General features: G+C 40.1%; 1 protein-coding gene across 13 annotated transcripts in view; it reads left to right on the forward strand.

Moving 5' to 3' along the window:
• ANKRD44 (ankyrin repeat domain 44) overlaps positions 1-21514 on the forward strand; it is a 132105-nt gene that overhangs the window by 49159 nt on the left and 61432 nt on the right. For all 13 annotated transcript variants that reach the window (XM_042040396.1, XM_042040404.1, XM_042040397.1 and 10 more), the window contains exons 2-3: positions 12162-12245; positions 20855-20933. In XM_042040396.1, the coding sequence (XP_041896330.1) occupies positions 12162-12245; positions 20855-20933 (163 nt within the window). The remainder of the gene's footprint in view (positions 1-12161; positions 12246-20854; positions 20934-21514) is intronic.

Genomic DNA, 21514 nt, shown 5'->3' on the forward strand with positions numbered 1-21514 from the left:
AGGCGTTTGTAAAAACTGTCTTTTTTTTCCTCTCTCTGGCTTTTCTGAGCACTTTGTTTTGCAGAGGGCCATCTGAAGTGGACTGCCCTCTTTCCCTCTCTTGTGTTCTTTTGTTCACTGGATGATTCTTTGCCCTCCTCCGTTGCAAGGAGGTTTTAATGAGACTGCTCAGGAATGAGGGGGGCTTGTCTTGACTTTGTTGGGACCCTCACTGTGTGGCTGAGCCCCCCCAGGCTGAGCCTTTTTCTCTGGGAAAGGGGGCCCCATTTGGGCAATCCCAGACCAGAGAGGATCAATGTGTCTAGATGTGACATGGACAGAGAGAGGGTCTCTAACACTGCTGGGCTGTGTCTGACTGCCAACCTCACTGCTTGATTTGTGTGACAGGAACTGGAAGTAAGCATGGAGAGACAGCTGCACATACAAAATCAGTTAGTGCTGGGAACTGAGGTGCTGAGCCCTTGTCTTGCCTTCCTTCACAATGCTGAAGGGTTTCAGCAAGAGATTATGACCATGGCTGGAAGCTACTTGAGAAGAAGCGGAGTGAGGAAGATTTGTATCCCACTTCCTCAGCTGACGAGAATCCACACGCTTACCCTTCTGGCTGGTGCTGCACATGCAAGGCTAGCTTTTCTCAGATATGGAGATGTGTGTGATGCATGGGATTGAGTGTGATGAAGGGAAGGCTCACACTGAGTCTCAAAACTGTGACAGTGGTCCCACAGATAGCTTGCAGGCTTTTCACAGGATATCCAGACAAAGCTGTTCATAACTTGCAATGGTAACTTGTTGGAAGAAAGAGTGTAATAGCTCATTATAACTCTCCAGCTCATCTTTCTGTTTAATTTGTGTCTGTACAAAGTAATTTTGACACTGCTGGATTTGTCACAGTCAGATGCATCATGCTCTGAAGACACTGAATTGTTTTCTGAAGTGAAGACAATTTTGAAACCTTTTAAGATTTCCATTTAATTTCTTTGGCCTGGCTGTCTGACATTGCACTCATCAGCAAAGCTTGATTTTTTTTCTTTTTTTTTTTTTTCCTGTCAGCTTTGATAATTTGGTTGAGGTTGAGAACGAGGATGTTATCAGGATATGTTGAATCAAGCTAGCTTTGCTAATCCGCTCCAGATTCAAAATAGAGGTAAAACATCTGCTTTGGTTATTGAGCAGAACTCTATGCCAACTGTAGCATGTCTAATGTAAAGAAAGAGATGAAGTGGTGTTATGAACTGATCTTCATGTTCACACATAGTTACTCTGCTATTAATGGAAATAACCCTGTCATCAGCCTCAGTAGTTAAACATTTTTAATCTGAATTTTATATCAGCTATGCAGAAGGCAAATATCAGTGACTAAAATCTGCAAAGGATTTTAATATTTTATGAAAACAGTAATAACTGACTGTGGTGCTCTTCAAGAGCACTGTGAGCTCCATGACCTCTAAGAGAAATCAGGAAACATCAGTGTTAGTCTTTAATGTCTTTTCAAGTATATTAGACTCTGGCTGTGTAGGAGAAGGTGAGTTTGGGAGATTTTCTGAGTTTTTCTGGAGCTGGCAGGAGGGTGGCTGTGGGGGTGGCAGCTGCTGACCAGAGGAGTGAGCTGTGCTGTAGCGCGTAGGAGACAGGCAGTGGTGAGGCTGTGTGTGTGATGTGCAACACAAGGGGAACCTGAGCAAGATCCACTTGTAATATAATGGTAAGACTGAGCAAATCAGGTATTTCAGGTTTTGCTCAAGTCCCTAAATGTCTTCTCCCTCCCTAATGTTGTTTTCATGCTCCTGGAGGTTTGCTATTGTCTGAGGCTTGGTTTAGGTACCCATGACAGCAGGGCCTTGGAAGTGTTGCAGGTCACTGTTAAGAGGAAGATGAGGTTCAGGAACACGTGAGATTGTGACTGTAAAATGTATCTGTCCTTAAGAGAAACTCTGTGTGTAGCTCATGTGAAAAAAACAAACCCCATAGCTGAAATTACCTTCTGATGAGTGAACGAGATGGGATCTGAAATTCTGCTGGAGTCCTGCCACATATTAGTGTGCTTCTACCCAAGACACTAAACTCCCCTTGAACTTTTGGAAAAATATATTTTTATTGATTTCTGCTGTAGCTTATCCTTTTTGCATTAACCTTTATCTTCATGTAAGTGTGGTGTGAATTTTGTTTGGCCTCCTTTGCTTTCATATGTTCAATCCTTTGCCTACTGAAGCCTGCAGAAAAGAATACCTTTGACTTTCAGTGATTGTTGGACTAGATCTATTTTTGAAATACAAACTGTGAAGTGCAGCAGACTGTAACTCAGCCAAATTGGTAACCAGTGTCCTGGTTCGTGTTGCCCTTAATGGAGCAGAGGTGCATCCTCCTTGCATGCAGCCATTCAAGCTCTGTATGTCTTGGATGTGGAAAAGAGATGAATTCTTTTAGTAACAACCTTTTATGTATTGCAAATAGTTCTCATTTTTCCTTTAAATTGTCTTCTGTATATGCTGACTAGCTCTGATCTGTTTAGATTTTCCCTGTTTTAGAGCTCTGTTTGGGTCTTCAAGTCAAGCGGTACCCTAAAACTAAACGTCTCACTGCAGCCACAGCCTAAGCAGTACTGAGCAGTGTGGAAGGACTACTGAGTGCTTTGCAAGTCACAATCCTATTTTAAGTCTCTTCCTCTTTCAGAACATTGTTCAGTTACATTCAGTTAGTACACTGCAGTCCCAAATTCTTTCTTACACAGAACTGCTGTATGACAACCCTGGATTTCTCACTAACAGGCATGCTATGTTCTCCTCCATACTGAACAGTGTCCTACTCTTCCTCCAGCCTAGCTGTTTGTATAATTTGTCAAGGTGGTTATAAATTCTGATCTTGCCCTCCAACGTCCATGTGTAGTCTGTTATAGTTCCGAAGTATCTGCAAATTTATTATGGCACTCTCTGTTTCATAGCTGCCTTCTTTGTGTGTACAGTAACATAAAACAGACCCCGTTAGCCACCGGAAGTGCTGATCTTACTAAGCAAGATGTTACAGGATCAGATACCACTTTATAGTTCCCTAAATCAGGACTAATTTTCTAAAAAGGAAAGGGTTTTTATTAGTGTGTGTGATGAGTATCAATGCATGCTCCATATATCAGATAGAGCACTTAATTACAGCTAGACTGGACTATTATTCTGTCCTGCTGAGTGTCCAGGCAGCCAGATGAAAGGCAGGTCTTGCTGTGCTGCTGCACTGAAGGAGGACTATGGAAAGGTTTTTATAAGCCAGCTGCAGTGTGCATAGCAGCCCTTGCACACGCTTGCCTTGGCAAGGAAGAGGGGTAAGTCATGGTTTCATAAGTGATAAACTGAAGGAAGATAAACTTGCAGCATTTCCGTTTCTTTTTTTCTTCTTCTGTTTGGTTGCCATTGCTGCTGGTAGAGTTGGGTGAGGGCAGGATATCAGCGGTCTCCAGAGGATGTGAACTGAACGGAGGAGATGTCTCAGGTTAAGTTGACCCAGCTGCATGAACCCCTTCAGCCCTCAGAGCATTCCCCCCTCCACACAGATTTGGTTTTAATTGTATTTTTTCTTTTCTCTCTTGGGGAATTTAACTCCTAAACAATTGGTTAAAAAAAAAAAATTGCTTGAAATGTGTTTGAAGACAACTGAGCAGGAAATGAAGCTTTTGACAGGGTTGATGTTTTTCAAGTGAGTTTCTTCCCTAAGAGCTTTATTCTGAAATCTCTAGTGAGGAGCAGATGTGTCACTGGGGTTGCTGTTGCTCTGTTCTGTTGCCGGCGGTTTCATTTCTCTTGAGGTTCATAACCTCACACTGCCTTGGCCACCTCTCAGCTGTGCTTCTGGTGGGGACAATGAGCAGGGCTCTTCGGAGAGCAGGTGGGGTAACATGGCACAGGGCCTCTCACTTGGGAGTTTGCTTCAGCTGATTTACACCAGCTGGAATTTATGCCCCCAGAGATTTTACTCACTGCTATGCTCTTGTTCAGAAACACGGCCTTGGTACCAGGACTTCTTCCCTGCTTCTGACTAAATGATTGATGGATTATGGGGGAGGGGGGAAAAAAAAAGACAAAAGCTCTGGGAAATAAAGTATAGATATGACAAGAAGTGCTCAAATGGATAAGTGGTGCAGCACGTGCTGCTGAGAACGTATAAAAGGAATTGGATCCTTTTTTTGGTACTGCCATGACAATCCCATGACTGTTATTTAATGGTGTCACTGGTATGTCTGTTGTGAGATATTACACAACACACAGTTTGTATCAAGACAAAATCCCAAGAAACTTTGAATAAACAAATTCAGGGTACTATTAGATTGATTATCTTCAATCTTTGTAGGTATTCCAACAAATCTTATTATGCTGTGACAGACTTTCTTCTACTAAAATGGGTAACAAATGCTGGTGAATATAACAAATGTTATGCTACTATGTTTATTTTTGACTCCTTTAAAAAAGCTTTCTTATTTTAACTAGTCTGCATCATGCTGAGTCTTTGTCTCCACTTGATTAATATAACTTCAGGACAGTATTTATTAACTAATTTTCTGATCTGATCTGGAGGCACTTAAAAAAACCCCCACCAACCCCCAATCCCAAATGCCAAAACTAAAACGAAACCCTAGCACTTAAATCAAGACCAGTGGGCAGCCTCCAGTAATGAGAATGAGAGAAAGGACACTGGGCAAGGTGAATTAAACAGTCTTAGCTCTTTTTCTTTTTAGAAGTGATCTAAATTTAACAGGCCAAGAGTTATTTTGGTGTCTTTAACTGGTAAGTTCAATGAAACATAGGCAACTTGCATCACTTTCAGTGTGTAGAGGAATTTGAGGATTCCAGGAATGGCAGGATGTAACCTTTACTTCACCTGGAAACATAAGCAATTCTTGGGGCAGTTGATAGGCTTCCTAATGAAAAATGGGAGGCAGCCAAAATCTGGAGCTAAGCTAACACCAGAAATAGATCTGCCAGAGGCTTGTTTTGCAGTGTCTAGAACATATCACAAATCGTGCGAACAGAAATTCTGGGCTGGGTCCACCATTGCACAAGCAGGGTCAGTCCTGACTGTTTTCCTTTTTAAGTATTGTGAAAGCTTGACTAAATGAATGTTGTGTTAAAGTTTCAGCTGTCTCAATATGCTGTTTTCTTTCTTTCCTTCTCGCTTTCTCAAAATACAAGTGTTTATTTGGTAGTGTGTATTTACAATTAAAGGCGTTAAAGTGTGCATCACCCAAGAACTCCAGCTCCCCTACTCCAGCAGCTTGGAAATGGGGCAGCAGAGAGAGAGCAAGGTTTAAATCTCCAGGAAAAGGCAAGTAGGAGAGGGGAAAAGGCTGAGCACAGAGAGGACCATGCAGGGAGCAGTGGGGAGGCTGGGGTTGAGCTGGTTTATTCTTGTTGCTTCACAAGGTGCGTGCTTCCGGGAAAGTGTAGTGAAGTGTAGTCTGGTTTGCACATCACTTACTAAATGATTATTTGTGATTATGTTTAATTATAGAATCAGATCTATTGTGTTCTCTATCTGGCCAGAGACAGGGAGTTTTGTGGGTGGGGTGTAAGCAAAAGCCATCAGGGCTTTGGTGAGTGGGAGCAGAGAGCCAGAAGCCTGTGGGAGCACTGCCTGGGTTCCCAATCCCAAGCCCAGTTTGTTTTTGCAAAAGCTTAGCTGGCCTTGGAGGGGAAATCATTTAAAAGCAGGTGATGTAGGATGTGTTGTGACAGCTCTGCTCCCTTTTCAGGGTTGAGCCATGCTCTAAGCAGTTCAGGTCATTCTTTTCCAAACCTAATGTAAGCAATGTTCAAAACAAGATCCTTAATGGAAGGTGTTTGTCAGCTTATCATCAGACAATCTTGTTTCAGACTGCTACCACTTCAACCCCTTTCCAGTGATCATACTTTTCCCTTCCTCCTTCGTTACAGCTATTGTACATCATTAGGGAACTTGGAGTTTTGGAAAATGTACTTGTTCACCTAAGGCTGAGGATGTGATTTTTCCCATGCAGAAGGTGCAGAAGGGTGTTTTGGTATACTGTAATTCCAGCCTCCGAACCTGGTCAGTAGTGGATACCAGGCACTAAGCAGAGTTCAGCTGGGGGGATGGGATGCAAGTCCTACCCTGGGCCATGCTGCCCCAAGGCTTTGCAGTCTGCACCAGCTGCCTGGCTGTCCAGCAGAGCAAGGCTGGAGCTGCTCTGTTTCTGTAGCTGTCTGTGATTGTCATATAGTTAGCAATGTACACCAGCCATGAAACTCAGGTTTTTGTAGTGTTATCAGCAATGACAATATCTGGTGATCATGTTAGAATTGCTGTATTCCAACTAATTCTGCACCAAATGTTTCTGTAAATGTTCAAGTCTTTGTTTGGGAAGCCACTGTGGGAAAGGCTGAGTGCATGCCTAAGTGGGAACTACTTACGGACCATGTTAGCATTGCATGAATTATTCAGATATTTGTGAGCAATTACTTAGGAACCTCTTCTGCCTTCCTGAGAGGGGAAAAAGCACCAAGCACACTGAACATTGTTTGTACCACACTGATTGTCCTTGCAGACATCTTCTCCTGATGCCCTGGGTGCCATTCAATACGTGTCCCTTAGGGTTAAACCATACTGGGAACCACAGGTGTGCGCTGGGGAATTTTCCATTTGGTCACTGAGCATTTTTTGGTGTTTTGATGAAGTTGCCATTCATCATTTGAATGAAAGCATTGGAGGGAGAGACTTTTGGCTGTGGGCTTGTGTTGTCCAGGCAAAGGCAGACATCCCCCTCCAGCTCCTCTTTCTTTTAAAAGTTATGTACAAAATTGCTATTGAAGCTAAACATATGCTCTGTTTAGAGTTTATATATCATTTTTTACCTATTCTCAGGAGGGCATAACAGCAAATGAAGCAGTGATCAATTCTCCACTGCCCCTGTGTGCCCTGTGCTGTTGATGTGAAGTCCTTTTTATGGTCTGAAGGACAAACGCAGCCTGAGGCTTTGTAAATGACATGGATAGAAATGGGGGCCATTACAGGAAAAACCAACACTTCTTGCGATAACACTTAAATGCCCATTACATCCCTCTAAGCAACTTAGAGCACAGCATGGCAGCGAGTTAGAAAGCCATTGGTCTAGGGAAAGTGTCAGAGCACAGTTGCATCCTTTAAATGCTGGCCTAAAAACAGCATAAAGATCTCTCAGCTTGGAAGTGCCACTGTCACGCAGAGTTTTTTTTAGTTTTGGGAGTGTTGACTTGTGGTTTTTTGAATACCTCTGTGTGTCATATAAGTTTGTTGGTCCTTGAGCATTGGAACACAGTGGAACAAATTGAAATAAATAGCACTGTGTAGGCATGCATGCTGTCCTTGCTGCAGAGGATTGATGTGCAATCCTTCAATCACAGGGCTAGTCTGCAATAAATGGAAGGACATAATAAGACAGAATGAAATGAATTGAAAACTTTTTTCTCTGCCTTATTTGAAATGTTGCAGCATCCAGGGTATTTATTGATCTGCTCGGTATGAATGTCCTAAGTGCATTTACTCACTTAACAATGCTGTTAGTTTGTCATAGTGCTTCCAGGGAACCAGTACACCCCATTTACAGATTTGATTCTCCCCACTGGCCTTGCAGTAGCTTGGACAAGTGTTCCTTAGGAGTCACTCATTAAAAATCTGTAATTGCTCTGGAACACCTCTTAGCAGCCATCCAAGGGCATTCTTTTCCAAATACCAGCTCTGTGAAAGTACTTTTCTGTCAGAAGCCAGTATATAGAAATTCCTACAACAGGAATGCACCCTTTGAATTAACAAATTAAGAGCGAACTTCTTTTTGTATTTACCCAGCAATTCATTCATAAAACACAGTAAAAAGCTAACCCCTGATGCAAGGGAAATAGACTACAAGGCCTGTTAAAAATTATCGGTATTGAGTAATTTCTGTACATGGAACTGTATAAATACTAAGCATCAGGGAAATGCACTCTAAGAATTAAGAGAAATCCAGTTAATGGCTGTTCACTAATACAGACTTGTAAGTTAAAACAGCATTTCAGATATTCGTGTCCTGTATATTCAGAGGTAGAAAGTCCTAAACTAAAATTAGGAGGAGGAGTAGCCTTTTTGCTTTGACCAGTGGAAGGAAATAGATGTATGTGATGTGACATTGCAAACAACCTTGTAATCTTGATTAGCAGGAGTACCTTCAGAAAAATAAGAGGTGTTTGGCAAAACACTGTCAGAATCAATACCACTTTGAAATGATTGTGTGTCTTGCTACATCGTCTTGCTAGTTACATGAATACATGGACATATCCAAGTGTTTAGTCCAGGAACTTGATGTAATGCAATTAGAACTAATAAAGCATCAATATATAACTTCACTCACAGGAACAAATGGTAGTCTGTTATATCAGATGGGCATGGGAGTTGATCATCCTTTCCCTGTCTGCCTCCACCTCCTGTCAAACAAAATCTGGCTTAAATAAGTCCTTGTTAGTGAGTCAGGATATCTAAAATCAAGGCAAAACGTTCGACATATGTCACAGTTACTTGCTACTCAACAAAAATACTAACTTTGCTAGGAGGTTCAACACCTGCTTTGGACATAGTAATTAAAATGATACTTGAGACAATCCACTTAAATGCTTCATCTCATCTGGAGTCAGAGACGTGCCAGTGCCCCTTGGTAATAGATCTATGGAGGAGAATTTCCCAGTGTTGAACTTTTTCTCTTGGAATGGCTTGTTGGCTCTGTGGAATCCAGCTGATCCACAGGACATTCTTCCATGTGAGTTTAAGCTCTCTTGCTGAAATAATCATTGTGCCTTCAGTTCAACAAGTTAATTTTACCTGGTGGGTTGAAGTCCAGCTTGTGATTGCCCCATATTCAGTAAAGATAGCAATATGTTGCCACACTGGAAGGAATCTGCAGACACAATTTTATTTTTACTAAAATGCTTGTTACAGCACAAAGTAAAGAACACTAATAAAACTTGTTAATAAGTTTCATAGTAACTGTGTAGAAGAAGTAACATGGAAAGGTTTTTGTTAGCTGCTGGAGTTTATTTTCAGAAAAAAATGTGAACACTCCCAACTGAAATTCTCTTTAAGAATTTGGAAGCTGCAGAGAGCTGAGCTGATGAAACAGTTGTTCATCATTCCAAAACCCTGCACCCTTGCTTAATTCTAATAATAGTTATACATAATCTGCTCTGTGCTTGTGCTTTTTTTCCCCTTCATTATAAGAGTTTAACAACTTTTGAATTTGAAGACTTTTAAAGCAAAATATTTCTGTTAATGAAATAACCCATTAACGATGTCATAAGTTTTAGAAATGATTTCCAAAAATACACTATCCTTTGATAATTAAGAAGGATCATTATCTACCCTTCAGGAATTAAAATTTTAAAAAAAAGGTTGTTTGAAGTCATTCATGCATGAATATGGTTATCACTGAAGATCAAAAAAGTAATCTGGGCATCCATCATCAGTGTGTACGTAGCTGCACAAGCCCCTTTCCATCACTGTCAGCTGCTGAACGGAGCACTACTTTTTCCCTTGTGCTGATGGATGCGGATGCACGTTCTTAGCTCTGACCTCAACCTGCAGCAGTAATGCTGCAACATAGTTCTGGCATGTATTTCCTGAACAGGTCACTATACATGACTGCACATCTCACACAGAAACAGGTCTCAATATGTAATAAAATTGCCTCAACAATAATGCATTCTCATTTCAAAACTAATACCTCTGAAAATAAAGTAAAATAATGACATAGTGAATTAGAAAAATGGCCAGCTGGAGCAGGTTGCACAGCTGTGACTCAAGGTGGTTATTAACCTGTACTGTTTTTATCTCTTCTTTCCAGTTTGCAGGCTCTGATCATTCTCCATTATCTCTGTCTCTTGCTGCTACAGCTAGCATGTACAACATACATTTTATCATTTTACATTTTATTCATTTATAAAAACGAAATCTTACAGGGGAAAAAGGTCTGAATGATGAGACCTTTGAAATGGGTATTTGGCAACTTTCTCCTGTCAGCAAAGGTTATGTGTATCAGTGATGGGAGTTACAAACTGCTTCAGAGGCATGATAAACACTGGGGTTTGATCTAAGCTCCCCAAGATATGACCATGGTATGGTGGACAGAGATTGAGATGAGGATCTTCTGTATGTTACAGGTCTAGGGAACACAATGTTATTCTCAATCTGCTTTCTGTCTTAAGTAGCTGAAGTTAATTAGAAAGGTCAAACATTTCCTGTAAAACCAAGTGTCTGATTCAGATTTCTGGCAGAGAGAAGAAGGGTCAAAGTGTCTTATTGTAGACCTTCCTCCGTTTTTAATGTAACGATTCACAGTGCTTTACTCTCTCTGTTATAAAGCAAAAAAGTCATCTGTAACAGCATTTGATCTTTAAAAAAAAAGAAATCTAAAAGATCTGAAGTTTGAATTTTTTTCTCTCTTACCTCTGTCTGAGGTCTAACCTTAAATTGCACCAGAGCCTGGCTAATACTTTTCGTTGGGTGCTGGGCATATCTGCAAATCGGTTCAGGGAATAATCTGAGCTGCTGGAGGTATCTGTTTCTTGGCCACTGGGTTGTGTTGCCATTCAGCTTGAAATTGAGGAGTTCTCTGCTTTCCTGTTAATTTTTTTTAAATTTAAATATTATGATAAATGCATGTGAAATGCAAATACTTTGGTGTGAGCATCGTAATTTCATAAACATTCACTGATTCTTTATAGCTGTTAGTTTTAGGAGAGAAGGGAACAGACTTGGGTCTGGTGTTTGCATCCTCTGGTGGGGAATATTCTCTGCCCATTCTGACATGGGCTGGGAAGGAAGCATGCTAAATGGTTCAAGTGAAACACAATTTTTTTTCCTTTCTTTTTCAATCATCCACTACAATATGTAAGATGTAGACAGTTGTGATGAAAGATGCTGCTTTAGTTCTTTTCACTTTTGAAAGAGTGGCAAGAATGAAATTAGTATGAATGTTTTTCAAGGACATAAGGGATTAATATGTCTTAAATTAGACACCGTTAACTTAGAAATGTATTTTCCACATTAGAATAAGAAAAGATAGGGAGAAAATGGTATTTTCTTTGTCCTTTCAGCCTGTTTTGTGAATTTTGAGATAGTCTGTTTACAAGAGAGTTAAGTTCTGTAGAATCTCAAGAACTTTTGTGGTTTTATGTGCTTAAGTAGTCATGCATGCTTCCATTTTACAGGATTATTTTAGATTCTGGTGATTGCATGGCACCACAGGCTCTTTTTTGCCAGTAAGACCGTGAGGCAACAAGGAGTGAGATTGTGGGGAGTGAGACTGAGGGGAGCACACACTGCCTTGAGGAGGGTGCTGGTGAAAGCGGAACCTGTTTCAACTATGTGCTTTATGGGATAGAGGGATCATTGTGAATTGTCCCCTTCTTTTCCTGAGTCTTCAGCAGCAAGGTTTATCTTCTTTTGGTACAGTGTGCTGCCAGCTTGGTTACTAACTCAGATATTTGCTGCCAAGATAGTCGGAAGGACTGAAGTCACCAGCTCTGGCCGAGTAGCGGAGCGGTGAGCACATGCAGAGCTCCCTCCTGAGAGGAGCGAGCACGGCACATTGTTTCTCCTGTGGGCCTGATTATTTATTTCTGCATTCTGATTCATAATAGCATAATAACAGACTTGAGACAATAAGATAATTATTTCGCTTCTTGGGTGGTTAAAATTAACTGTGCTCATTGCGTATTTATTCAGTAAAAAAATACAAGTTGTTTAGTAATTGCCCAGAAATTCATTATCTGCATAATGTTCTGTTTCTAAATGTGCATTGCATGACCATTAATCTGTGCCAAGAGCAAGCATGCAGCACTATCTGATGTAATTAGTTTTCCCCTTACATGCCAGGGAGAACATCTGGGCTAATTGTGTGTTGTTGACAAAAGTTGCCATTCTAATGGGGGTCCCTGTTTGTGCACGCACACGCTCATTATAGTACAAACGTGCTCATGATTTCAGTTTATCCTCAAGAAAACTGATAGCTCTTACTCATGAGATACTCCTGGTGGTTTGGTGCTGGGGTCACACCATGTCTCTGGGCAGCTTTAGCAAATGTTGGCAGGAGAAAAATGCTCTCAGTTTAAACAGAAAGTAAACAAACCTGTAATGCTGCTTCTTCTGTTTTCTTTTTCCAGCCGCCACTGGTCCAGGCGATTTTCAGTGGTGATCCAGAAGAGATACGGATGTTGATCTACAAAACTGAGGATGTCAACGCCTTGGTATGTGACTTGGCGTGTCGTGTACCATGCTTATGGACTGTGGCAATGACAGTATTAAAAATGTCCTCAGTAATTAACTCATAACAGAATGGAAATGATTGGGAAGTTAGAGATTTGGGGCTTCAGTGATATCCTAATTAGGAGTCTGATATATAATTGTCTCTAGCAGGTGACTTTAAATTTTCTAAGTGTATGGTAATTATTCCAAATGTGAAGGTCAGTCAGGGACATTGTTTTTTCTCTTACTGAGAAAATGAATGAAAACAGCTGAAAATTGCATATTTTTACTCTCTGTAGGGTTTCCTTTTATGAAGAGTCTTTGCAGATCAGGAGCTGTTATGCATTTGACTCTGCTTGAACTAAAGCTTCACTATAATTCTCAGCAATGAGAGTAAGGAAGCAGAATCTTGGCCACAATTTGCCCACAAAGGAATTACTGTTTTGCAGACAGGCTTATTCTAGCCAGAATGGTAAGCAGCTGTAAAATAGTAGTAGTTGAGTGCTTTGGCAGTGAAAAAAATCTCCATTTCAACTTGGTCTTTTTTGCCGAAATTGGGGTGGTTTTTTGCCCTTCTTTGATTTTAACTTAAATCTGTACTCTTAGAAATAAGTACTGCCAGTCCTGACTACGACCTGTGGCCTCTCAAAGTGGTGAGAATAGAAAGCAGGAGCAGAATGATGATTTCCAGGTGTTTCCTGGACTTTTGAATGAACCTTCCTTTTCTTCATGTCTTTCTGTGACATAAACCCATCAGTTTATTCATCGCTGACTCCAGCAGCTGGTCTGGTATAGTCTTGGCACTGCAGCTTTTGCAGGTAGTGGGGTCCAACCATCTGGTTCAGAGCTGCCAAAAGGAACTGGACAGGTGATCCTTCAGATCTGGCTGACTGGGGCTCCACTCCGTTTGCTGTCCAGTAGAAGGAAAAAGACTTGCTGCTGTTTCAAATCTGATCCAAGACCTTGATGTTAAACTTTCCATGTGATTATCAGTACCTGATTGCTTTCTTCAAAGTTCCTAAAAGTGCTTCTTTAAAGAATCATCTCCCTTGAGTTTCCCATCTCCTTCTTGGTTTTTACTGATGATCTTAATAAACCAAAGGAAAAAACCAAACCCAACCAAACAAAACCCCTTCAGCAAACTAGATGAACACTACAGTCCTAAAATTTCCTCTGTATTTCACACTGGATTTTCAAAATAGCATTTTGTGTACAGGGTTTTCGTGGCCTGCTCCAATGTTCTTCTATCCTTTGGCTGCAAGTGTGTTAGTGATGGTTGCTAGGGAGATGCTCTCAGCTGTCAGGTGCAAGATTAGATGAAGAATATGTTTTGCAGATGAGTACCATAGTACTAAATAGAAAAATAATTGAATGGTTTTGCCCAGAATATTATTTACAATGCTCAAAATCCACCCAAGAATGCTTTGCCTCAACAGCTTTTTTGTCAGGAGAAAAATGCAAAGCTGTTCTTTGACAGAGAATTAGAAAAATATTGGTCAACACAAACTCTGAAGATTGTGTTCTGAATAGTGACTGCAGGGAAGTGTCAGTTGCTTAAACTATCACTAAAGAAAGATGAAAAGAATTCCCCCTCATTGTGCTGTGAGCTGGCAATTTGCATCGCATGCTTATGTTTCTATTTTAAGGGTGTTTTTAATTACTTCCATGTTAGTGTTTGGTTGCTCACATGAGAGGAAACTCTGACACTGTTTGGCAGAGATTTGTCCTTTGTTAATCATTTTGGTTGGCTGTGTTAACACTGGAATAGTTCAAATATAGGTAGGACAGGGATACAAAATAAAAGTCTGGTTTTGCAGCAAGCTTTGGGAATTTTTGAAGTTTAAAAAATTGGGGTTTTTTTAATCTCCATCAAGAGAAGTATTTGGAAGACAGAAGAAAAAGTGCATGGAGAAACAACACAAAATTAGGAATGCATGTGCATACTTCCCAAGAGAAAATTAATCTCAGGAAAGAGTTTGGAGGAAATCAGAAGTTTACAATATTACTCTTTTTTTTTTTGGTCTGCTAAAATAATTAGTAATTTCCCGAGCCAAGGATGTGTTTGTTGATGGAAATGGCTACATTCTGGATACTGCTCTAACTGTGACTTCTATTTTGCAACAAAGTGAAATCTGCTTGGATTACAAGTGTGGTTTTAGTTCATTCTGCCACTGTAATTGTCACTTTGACCTCTCCAGTCCCTACCTGTGCTCTGGGGGCATGCAATGCTACTTGTGCATCCTGAGGGCACGGGCTCTGTTATATTTCACTGGCAATGAGCAATTCCCTACCCCTGGGTACTGAATACACACTGTGTCTGTGGGAAGTGTGGTCTACCTGTGGGCAGCATTCAGCAGCCTGTTTTTTCAGGACATTTGTGACGTCACTTGGACAATCCAGACTGCCAGATTAGTTGCAGGTAGACATCTTCTAGGCTTGCTGTTTGGTACATTCAGAAGTAGCAGGGTGATCATGCTATGTGTATGTAGATGGGGATTTTTTGGGGCACTGTTTTTACTTAGGGAAGAGTGGGAAAGAGTGACTCCCAGAATCTAGGGATTAATCTGCATGCAGTTGTAACCCCTTCTTATTTGGGATTCATAATACATGTCTTACGTCTGTAAAGTCCAGTTCTTATGTTAAATGTTACAAATCAAAATCCTTCCTGTGAAATTTCCATTTTCCTCTCAGTCTTCTCGTTTAGTTTCCCTTTAAGACATCCAAAGTCAAACAAAAAGGTCAAAAAAACTCTCCAGTATTCTTCCCAGTAACTGATGTGTTATTCGCAAGTCATTTCATTCTCTGTTTTTATTTTTTATCCTCTCATGCTGTGTTTTCTCTTGGATAGAACCCTGTTTCTAGCTGCAGAGTGTCAGGCAGCAGCACCAGCAGAGATTGCAGGGCCACCACATGTAGGACCATTATTTAGGGGGTGGTTTATTATGAGATAAGGAGGGCAGGAAGGAAGTAATTATGGAGACACATGTATGTGTGCTGTTTATTACTTTTTTTCTCATTATCCTGCTTGGAAAGGCATAGATTTTCAGGACTGCCTTTGTCAGGGAGGATTCAGGCATCATCCAGGTCTTCACACACGCACACAAGTTCTATATATTCCTGTACTATTGCTAAGCATGTTTTTGGAGGTGCTGTGAGTGTTTGAGGGTAAAAGTGTGCACATGTTTAGGACTGTGAGTCTGAAAGGCTTTGCATGTTTGGGATAGCTGAAGTAGAAACCAGCTTGTTGTTCAGTTCAGAGTGACATGCCTGACTTGGGACTAGGAGAGGCTGTAATGGTGATATTTCAGGAATCCTGGAACACCAGACCCTTACCTCAGCTCATCTAAGGAACAGTGATTACCTTTTTGGAATGTGGAGCCTTGCAGAAGAATAAAGCTATCCTGGAAGTAAATGCTCCTCTTCTAGATGTAGTTTTGCTGTGCTGGAAAGTCTTCTGGAGGATTTAGTCAAGAACTTTGGAAGGCTTCTGCTTTGACACAGACTGACAGTTTGGTGCTGAGTAATAGCTGACTTCCACTGGGTATTTAGCCTCTTGTAGTGCTGTTTAATATGCTGTTTATTTAAGTGGCAAGTGATGGAGAATTTTTTTTTACAGAAACTATGAACAATTCTCCATTATGTAAGACAATTGAATATGAAATTACACTGATGTTTGCAATGCAAGGTAACTAGCATGACTTTTATTTAAATTAAATATTTTTTTGGCTCAGATTTTTTTTTAAAATATTTTATAAAGAAAGTTTTTGAACTGTGAAGATGATTCTGCTGGGGAGACTGAGAGTCTGAAATATTCTGGGTTGCTTTGCAACAGCATGCTAGTGTAGTAATGGTTACTGTGTTATATATATCTGTGCTGGTGACTCATGTTATCAGTTTGAGACAGTTAAGGATGTATAGACCATTAAAGTCTCAGGGCAGGGTTTGGCTGTAACTGCATTATTTTCTTCAAAGGCAGCAATATCAGCCTGAAATACTTGAATTTTCTGAATCTTTTCCCATCCTGAGTGATGTATGCTCCCATGCCTTAGCACCCCCCATCCAAAGTCAAAATTGTATTTATAAAAATGGAGGAGTTACTTAAGTCTATGTTTTGAGTCTTACACTGAATACCCATAAGCATCAGAATATTTCTGTTCTTTAGGATAAAAGTTTCTATGGTCTCAATCTGGAATTAGTAATTAATTTTTAAAGTTACACTTCTAGCATAAAAGTCACTGTCAGCCTCATGGAAGGCAAGCGTTAGATGAAGGGGGAGAGAGAAGATAATTTTTCATGTTCTAGAAGATCTAAGTATTTACCTCTTCTACCTCATGAGCACTTGGCAATTTAAGAGTCAGTCCAGAAAAATCGTTGTTTCTGAGGCTAAACTGAAGACTGTGAAATGAGAGGTGCTGAAACCAGGATCTGCATTTTCAGATGGGAATTTCTATGCATGATTATTACCATGCAGAAGAAAGAGCACAAGGCATAAGTTACACAGCTTGGCTTTCACCTTCACCAGTGGTGCTCACATTCAAACATTTCAATTTGCTCTGTGAATTACAGGCTTTAATAAAAGAATGTATGAAGAGGAGGAAATCCTTGAAGCAGCAGAGATTTTCTTGGTACACCATCAGCTTTTGGCTCTGAATGGTTGTAAATAGCCCAAGAAGTAGGTGCTCATATGCTTTTGGCCTCCTCAGTAGCTCCTACCAGTTCCTAATATTTAATTTTTCTGAAGTCAACTTGTATCTGAATTTTTTTTAATGGTTGTGCTATTTAAATGAGGTATACTCAGATGTAACAACTGTGTATGGAGTGAATGAGCAGGAGGCTTGTTTCTGTCATTATTTTGGTTAGACTTGATCAGTGGAAGTTATAACCATTCATGTGCTTTATTCTGCCACCCAGGCACATTTTGAAGGTGGTGGGAATCCAAAGGCTTCAGTAACTCAGTTTCTGTGGTGCATTAAACTCCTTCTGTAAACTCCAACTATTCCTGTTAGCTGCTCAGTCAGTTTGGTGACAAAGAAAGGGTACATTCATTTATTTTCTGCAGCAGTTGCATTGACATTTTAATAGTAAATAACTCTGTCCTAAGCATCACCTGATCTGAGCAGTTGCAGTTGATATTGAAATTCAAATCCATTATCTCCCTTGAGATATAGGCTGTGTTGAGGAGAAAATGTAGGCCCTTTCCTTAATGTACCTGAATATTTTACATGTGCTGATATGATTAATTCAGCTCACTGTTCTGCTAATCTTCCTGTACCCCAAGGCTCTGATCCAATAAAGCACTTAAGGACTAGTCTAATTTTAAGCCTGTGGGGGCCTTATCAGTGCCACTGTAATCACTTGAACAGTTTAAGCATGTGTTGAGTGTTTTTCTTGCTGAGGCCTTCTGTTCCTGATTGCCTGGCTGTTAGATTCTTAGTTTCTTTTATCTGTTTAAAAAAAACAAAAAAGTTTTTTAGATAATGTTAACCTGCAGCATCATCTTTTCTGTGAACTAATATAGGCTGCTAACACAGTTTTCATAGAATCACAGAATGCTCTGGGTTGAGAGTGACCTTAAAGATCATCTCATTCCAACCTCCTGCCATGAGGGACACCTTTCACCTTTTGCTAGACCAGGTTGCTCAAAGCTCCATCCGACCTGGCCCTGAACACTTGCAGGGATGGGGCATCCACAGCTTCTCTGGACACTCTGTGTCAGTACCTCACCACCTTCACAGTAAAGAATTTATTCTCAGTATCTAATCTAAACTTGCCCTCTTAACAGCTTGAAACCATTTCCCCTTGTCCTAGCACTACACTCCCTTGTAAAAAGTCCCTCTCCAGCTCTCTTGTAGGCCCCCTTTAGGTACTGGAAAGAGAGTTTATCTTATCTCGGCATGGTTTTCTAGCCATTGTTTATAGCTTATCTACTGTCTCTTACTGACTGTTCTTCTGAGAACTGCACTTGAAGCAGGTCTGATTATTTGTCTTAATGCTTTTTGTAATTCTGTTATCATCTCTTCCCCCACTTACTTTCCTTGCCTTGATAATGTATGTTGAGGTTTGGGGTTCTGCCAAGCCTTTCCTTGGAATGACAAATTTTATCCCTCTCTCTGTGTATAGGCTCCAGTCTTTAGACCATTATTGATTTACTTCTGTGCTCCTGTTACCAGCACCATGGGACGAGGATGTCTAGAGCTGAGCGGATTTTGGGGTGCGGGCTGGGCGCCCAGCCAGTGAGTGAGGAGGTGTGGCTGTGAGGGAACACGGCTCTGAGGGGGACACAGTGACGGTGGTGGGGCAGACAGGCAGAAGCCTCAGTTCCTCTGTTTCGGTATCAGTGCTGTGCACAGTCTAAACAGGAACTCGAGGGTGTTCCTCCACTGAGTTGCTCAACCGCGGGCTCAGCTGCAGGTGTAGTGTGTCGATTTCTCCCTGCCAGAATCCTGAAAATGTTGCCTATGTGCAAGTGAACTCTGATTTGTGCCTGGTTGTGATAAATGGAGAAATTTTAGGATTTTTTCCTCTTGGAGAAATAAAGCTTAAATTAAGTTTTGTGACTAAATCCATCTTTCTCTGAAAACTTGATTCGCTCTGAAGATGATAGGATTTTGTATTGATTTTAAAAACTGAAAGCTTAGAAAGCTTAGAGTGTTATTTCTGCTACAGAAGGATAAAATTTTCTGTTTCATGTCCTTTCCTCTCTCAGTTATCAAATTTGCATCAGATTTACAGTTTAATACAGAAAACTGCTTATAATCAACAAAGCACTGAGTAGCCTTGGTTCCATGATATAGAAAACTGCTTGGGCTTGTATCATTAGCATTCAACTTCAAACTGCTTTGCTCTTGCCAAACTTGGCTGTGTTGCACTGACAGGTACTGTGTTGTACTAAAGAGAGCTTCATGCGTTAATACCAACAAACTAAAAAAGAAACCCAGAACCAACTGGTTGTATTGTTGTATATATGTTTGGTCAGTCAGTATGTTTTTTGCCATGGGTAGCCTTAGGATAGGGAATATGGAAACTATGGAAGGTCTCCTATGCACGTATGTAGCCTGTAGAAGCTGATCTGTGGTGTTAGGAACTGATCATATGGGAGTACCTTGTGATATTGGTTCCTGAGTGAACACTGCTGCATGGGCACTGCTTAATATTTTTTTAATTTGCCTACCATGTGAGCAGGTAAAAGTCTGTAAGAGAACTTCCCCTTTGACCTGTGACTATTAGGGTTTTATGTAACCAGTCTTCTGAGCGTTTCATGTACATGCCCAATATGTAAAGATCAAAACCCAATGCAGCAGAATTTGAGGAGTACATACATTATGTATGTCTAAAAATGCATACAAATATAAAAATTAAATATATATGATTCTGGTGATCAGTGGCTCTGTGCTTCTCAGTGCTGGAAAACAATTTTCAACATTCCCATGACAAATGGTTCTGCTGCATAGACTTGTCCACATTTATAGCATACTTTGAAGATATTCCAGAATAGCTTATTGTTGATGACTGATTGGGCATGTTAAAAGTGATATTTTTCATGACAGGCTCAGAGATCTGTTTCAGGGACAGAGTGTAAATATTGGTAGGATTTCACTGTTGGTATTGTTTGCAAGATGTGTTGAATTTGTTACCAGCTTAAAATATTTAATGCTAGTAGGTTGCAATAAGTTTGATGGATAAGGTCTCTTAGAACTTATTTTTGTGGTTAAGAAGCCAAAATGAAATACATTTAGGATGGAAACAGGGATCAAATAGCACAATGAGCAGTATTAGCAGTTCTTGTGATTGCTGTTGCCCATATTGTAATATTTAGCAGTTTCTTTTAAAGGCCTGTGTTCTGGAATCAGCTGAGTAAAGCAGTAAAATAAAGGTTTTTTGCGAACACTGTATTTATACCCCTTGAAATTAAAAAAGAAAATCTTTAAAATGGACTCCCTCATTTGGAAAATTACAGAAATCAAATAAAAGTAGACATATTTCAGAAGTTATATATATGATTACTAGCAATTCTTCTAACTTTAAAGACAGATTTGACTGATAATAATTTATGTTTAAGGGTCAAGGTGTACATGCCCATTTTGGGCTGCTGTAGATATCCAGGCTAACTGGTGTACAAGAATCTTTTTAGACAAAGAGGAGTTTGCATCTTGACCTTGTGTGTGGTTCCAAACCATTCTCCTGAGATACCCTGCTGAAGACTCTGGTGTTGCACTGTTGATGCAAACTGCATTGCCAAGTCTGATATCCAGAAGCATCTGGATTATGTTGCTGTGATACTTAAGAGTGGAAAATGTTTCTAAAGGAGACCCAAAGATGCTCTCTTTGCTCATTTTAGATTTGATTTCATCTACCTGTAAATAGGATATCTGAGTAAAGGCAATGTCTCTGCATGGTGTGGTGGAAACCAGTGATAAAAAATAGGGGATTACTGGGAGGAAATGTGTTGTTGAGATCTTGAATTCTGTTCTTTCACTGGCTGAGATTGCATTTCTAATTATAAACAGAAATGCACACAGAAAAATAAATGTTTACAAATCCTTTGCTCTTTAACACCAATGCCTGCGCTTACTGACCATGTTTTATGACTGGACAATCTGTGGTTTTGTAGGATGCCGAGAAAAGGACCCCTCTTCATGTTGCATCATTTCTGGGGGATGCAGACATCATTGAGCTTCTCATTTTGTCAGGTAAGGTACAGTCCCTCACTGCTATTAACTGGTAAATCAGCTAATTTTAAAGCTACAAGGAATACCCAACAAACCATGCATGAGGGAGTTTTGGGCATTGCCTATTTCTGAGTTTCACAGAGCTGGTTGCATTTGTTGCAAGCTTAGAAAATATATGTAAATTTGGTGATACAATCGTAAAACGCATCCTGTGACTGAGCAGAATTAATATACAAAGTAACTAGCTATTAACCACTTATAAAGCATTCAAACTGACAGTATTTGTGATTCAGAAATTTGCTGTAGTACATATTTGAAATGTGGGTTCACATCCTGGAGTACAAGCCAAGAATTCCTGTTAAGCGAAAATTATGGAATAATAGCAAAAAAATTATAAGTTAGTTTAAATGAATTGTAAGTGCTATTTACATTAGAGGCATATTTCTAACAGTCAGGAAATTTATTTGGATATTAGAAACTGTGTAGTAGGAAGTATCTAAACAAAAGAAATCAAAAAAATGTTTCCCAACTGTTGTAGTGACAGAAAACATGTTCAAAATATGTCAGAACAAAGCATAAAGCAGTCATCTCTCAAGAAGTGA

Source organism: Corvus kubaryi, unplaced genomic scaffold (assembly GCF_017639235.1).
Source record: "Corvus kubaryi isolate FWS band 111438036 unplaced genomic scaffold, C.kubaryi_AGA036_p1.0 37396, whole genome shotgun sequence".
Taxonomy (NCBI): Eukaryota; Metazoa; Chordata; class Aves; order Passeriformes; family Corvidae; genus Corvus; species Corvus kubaryi.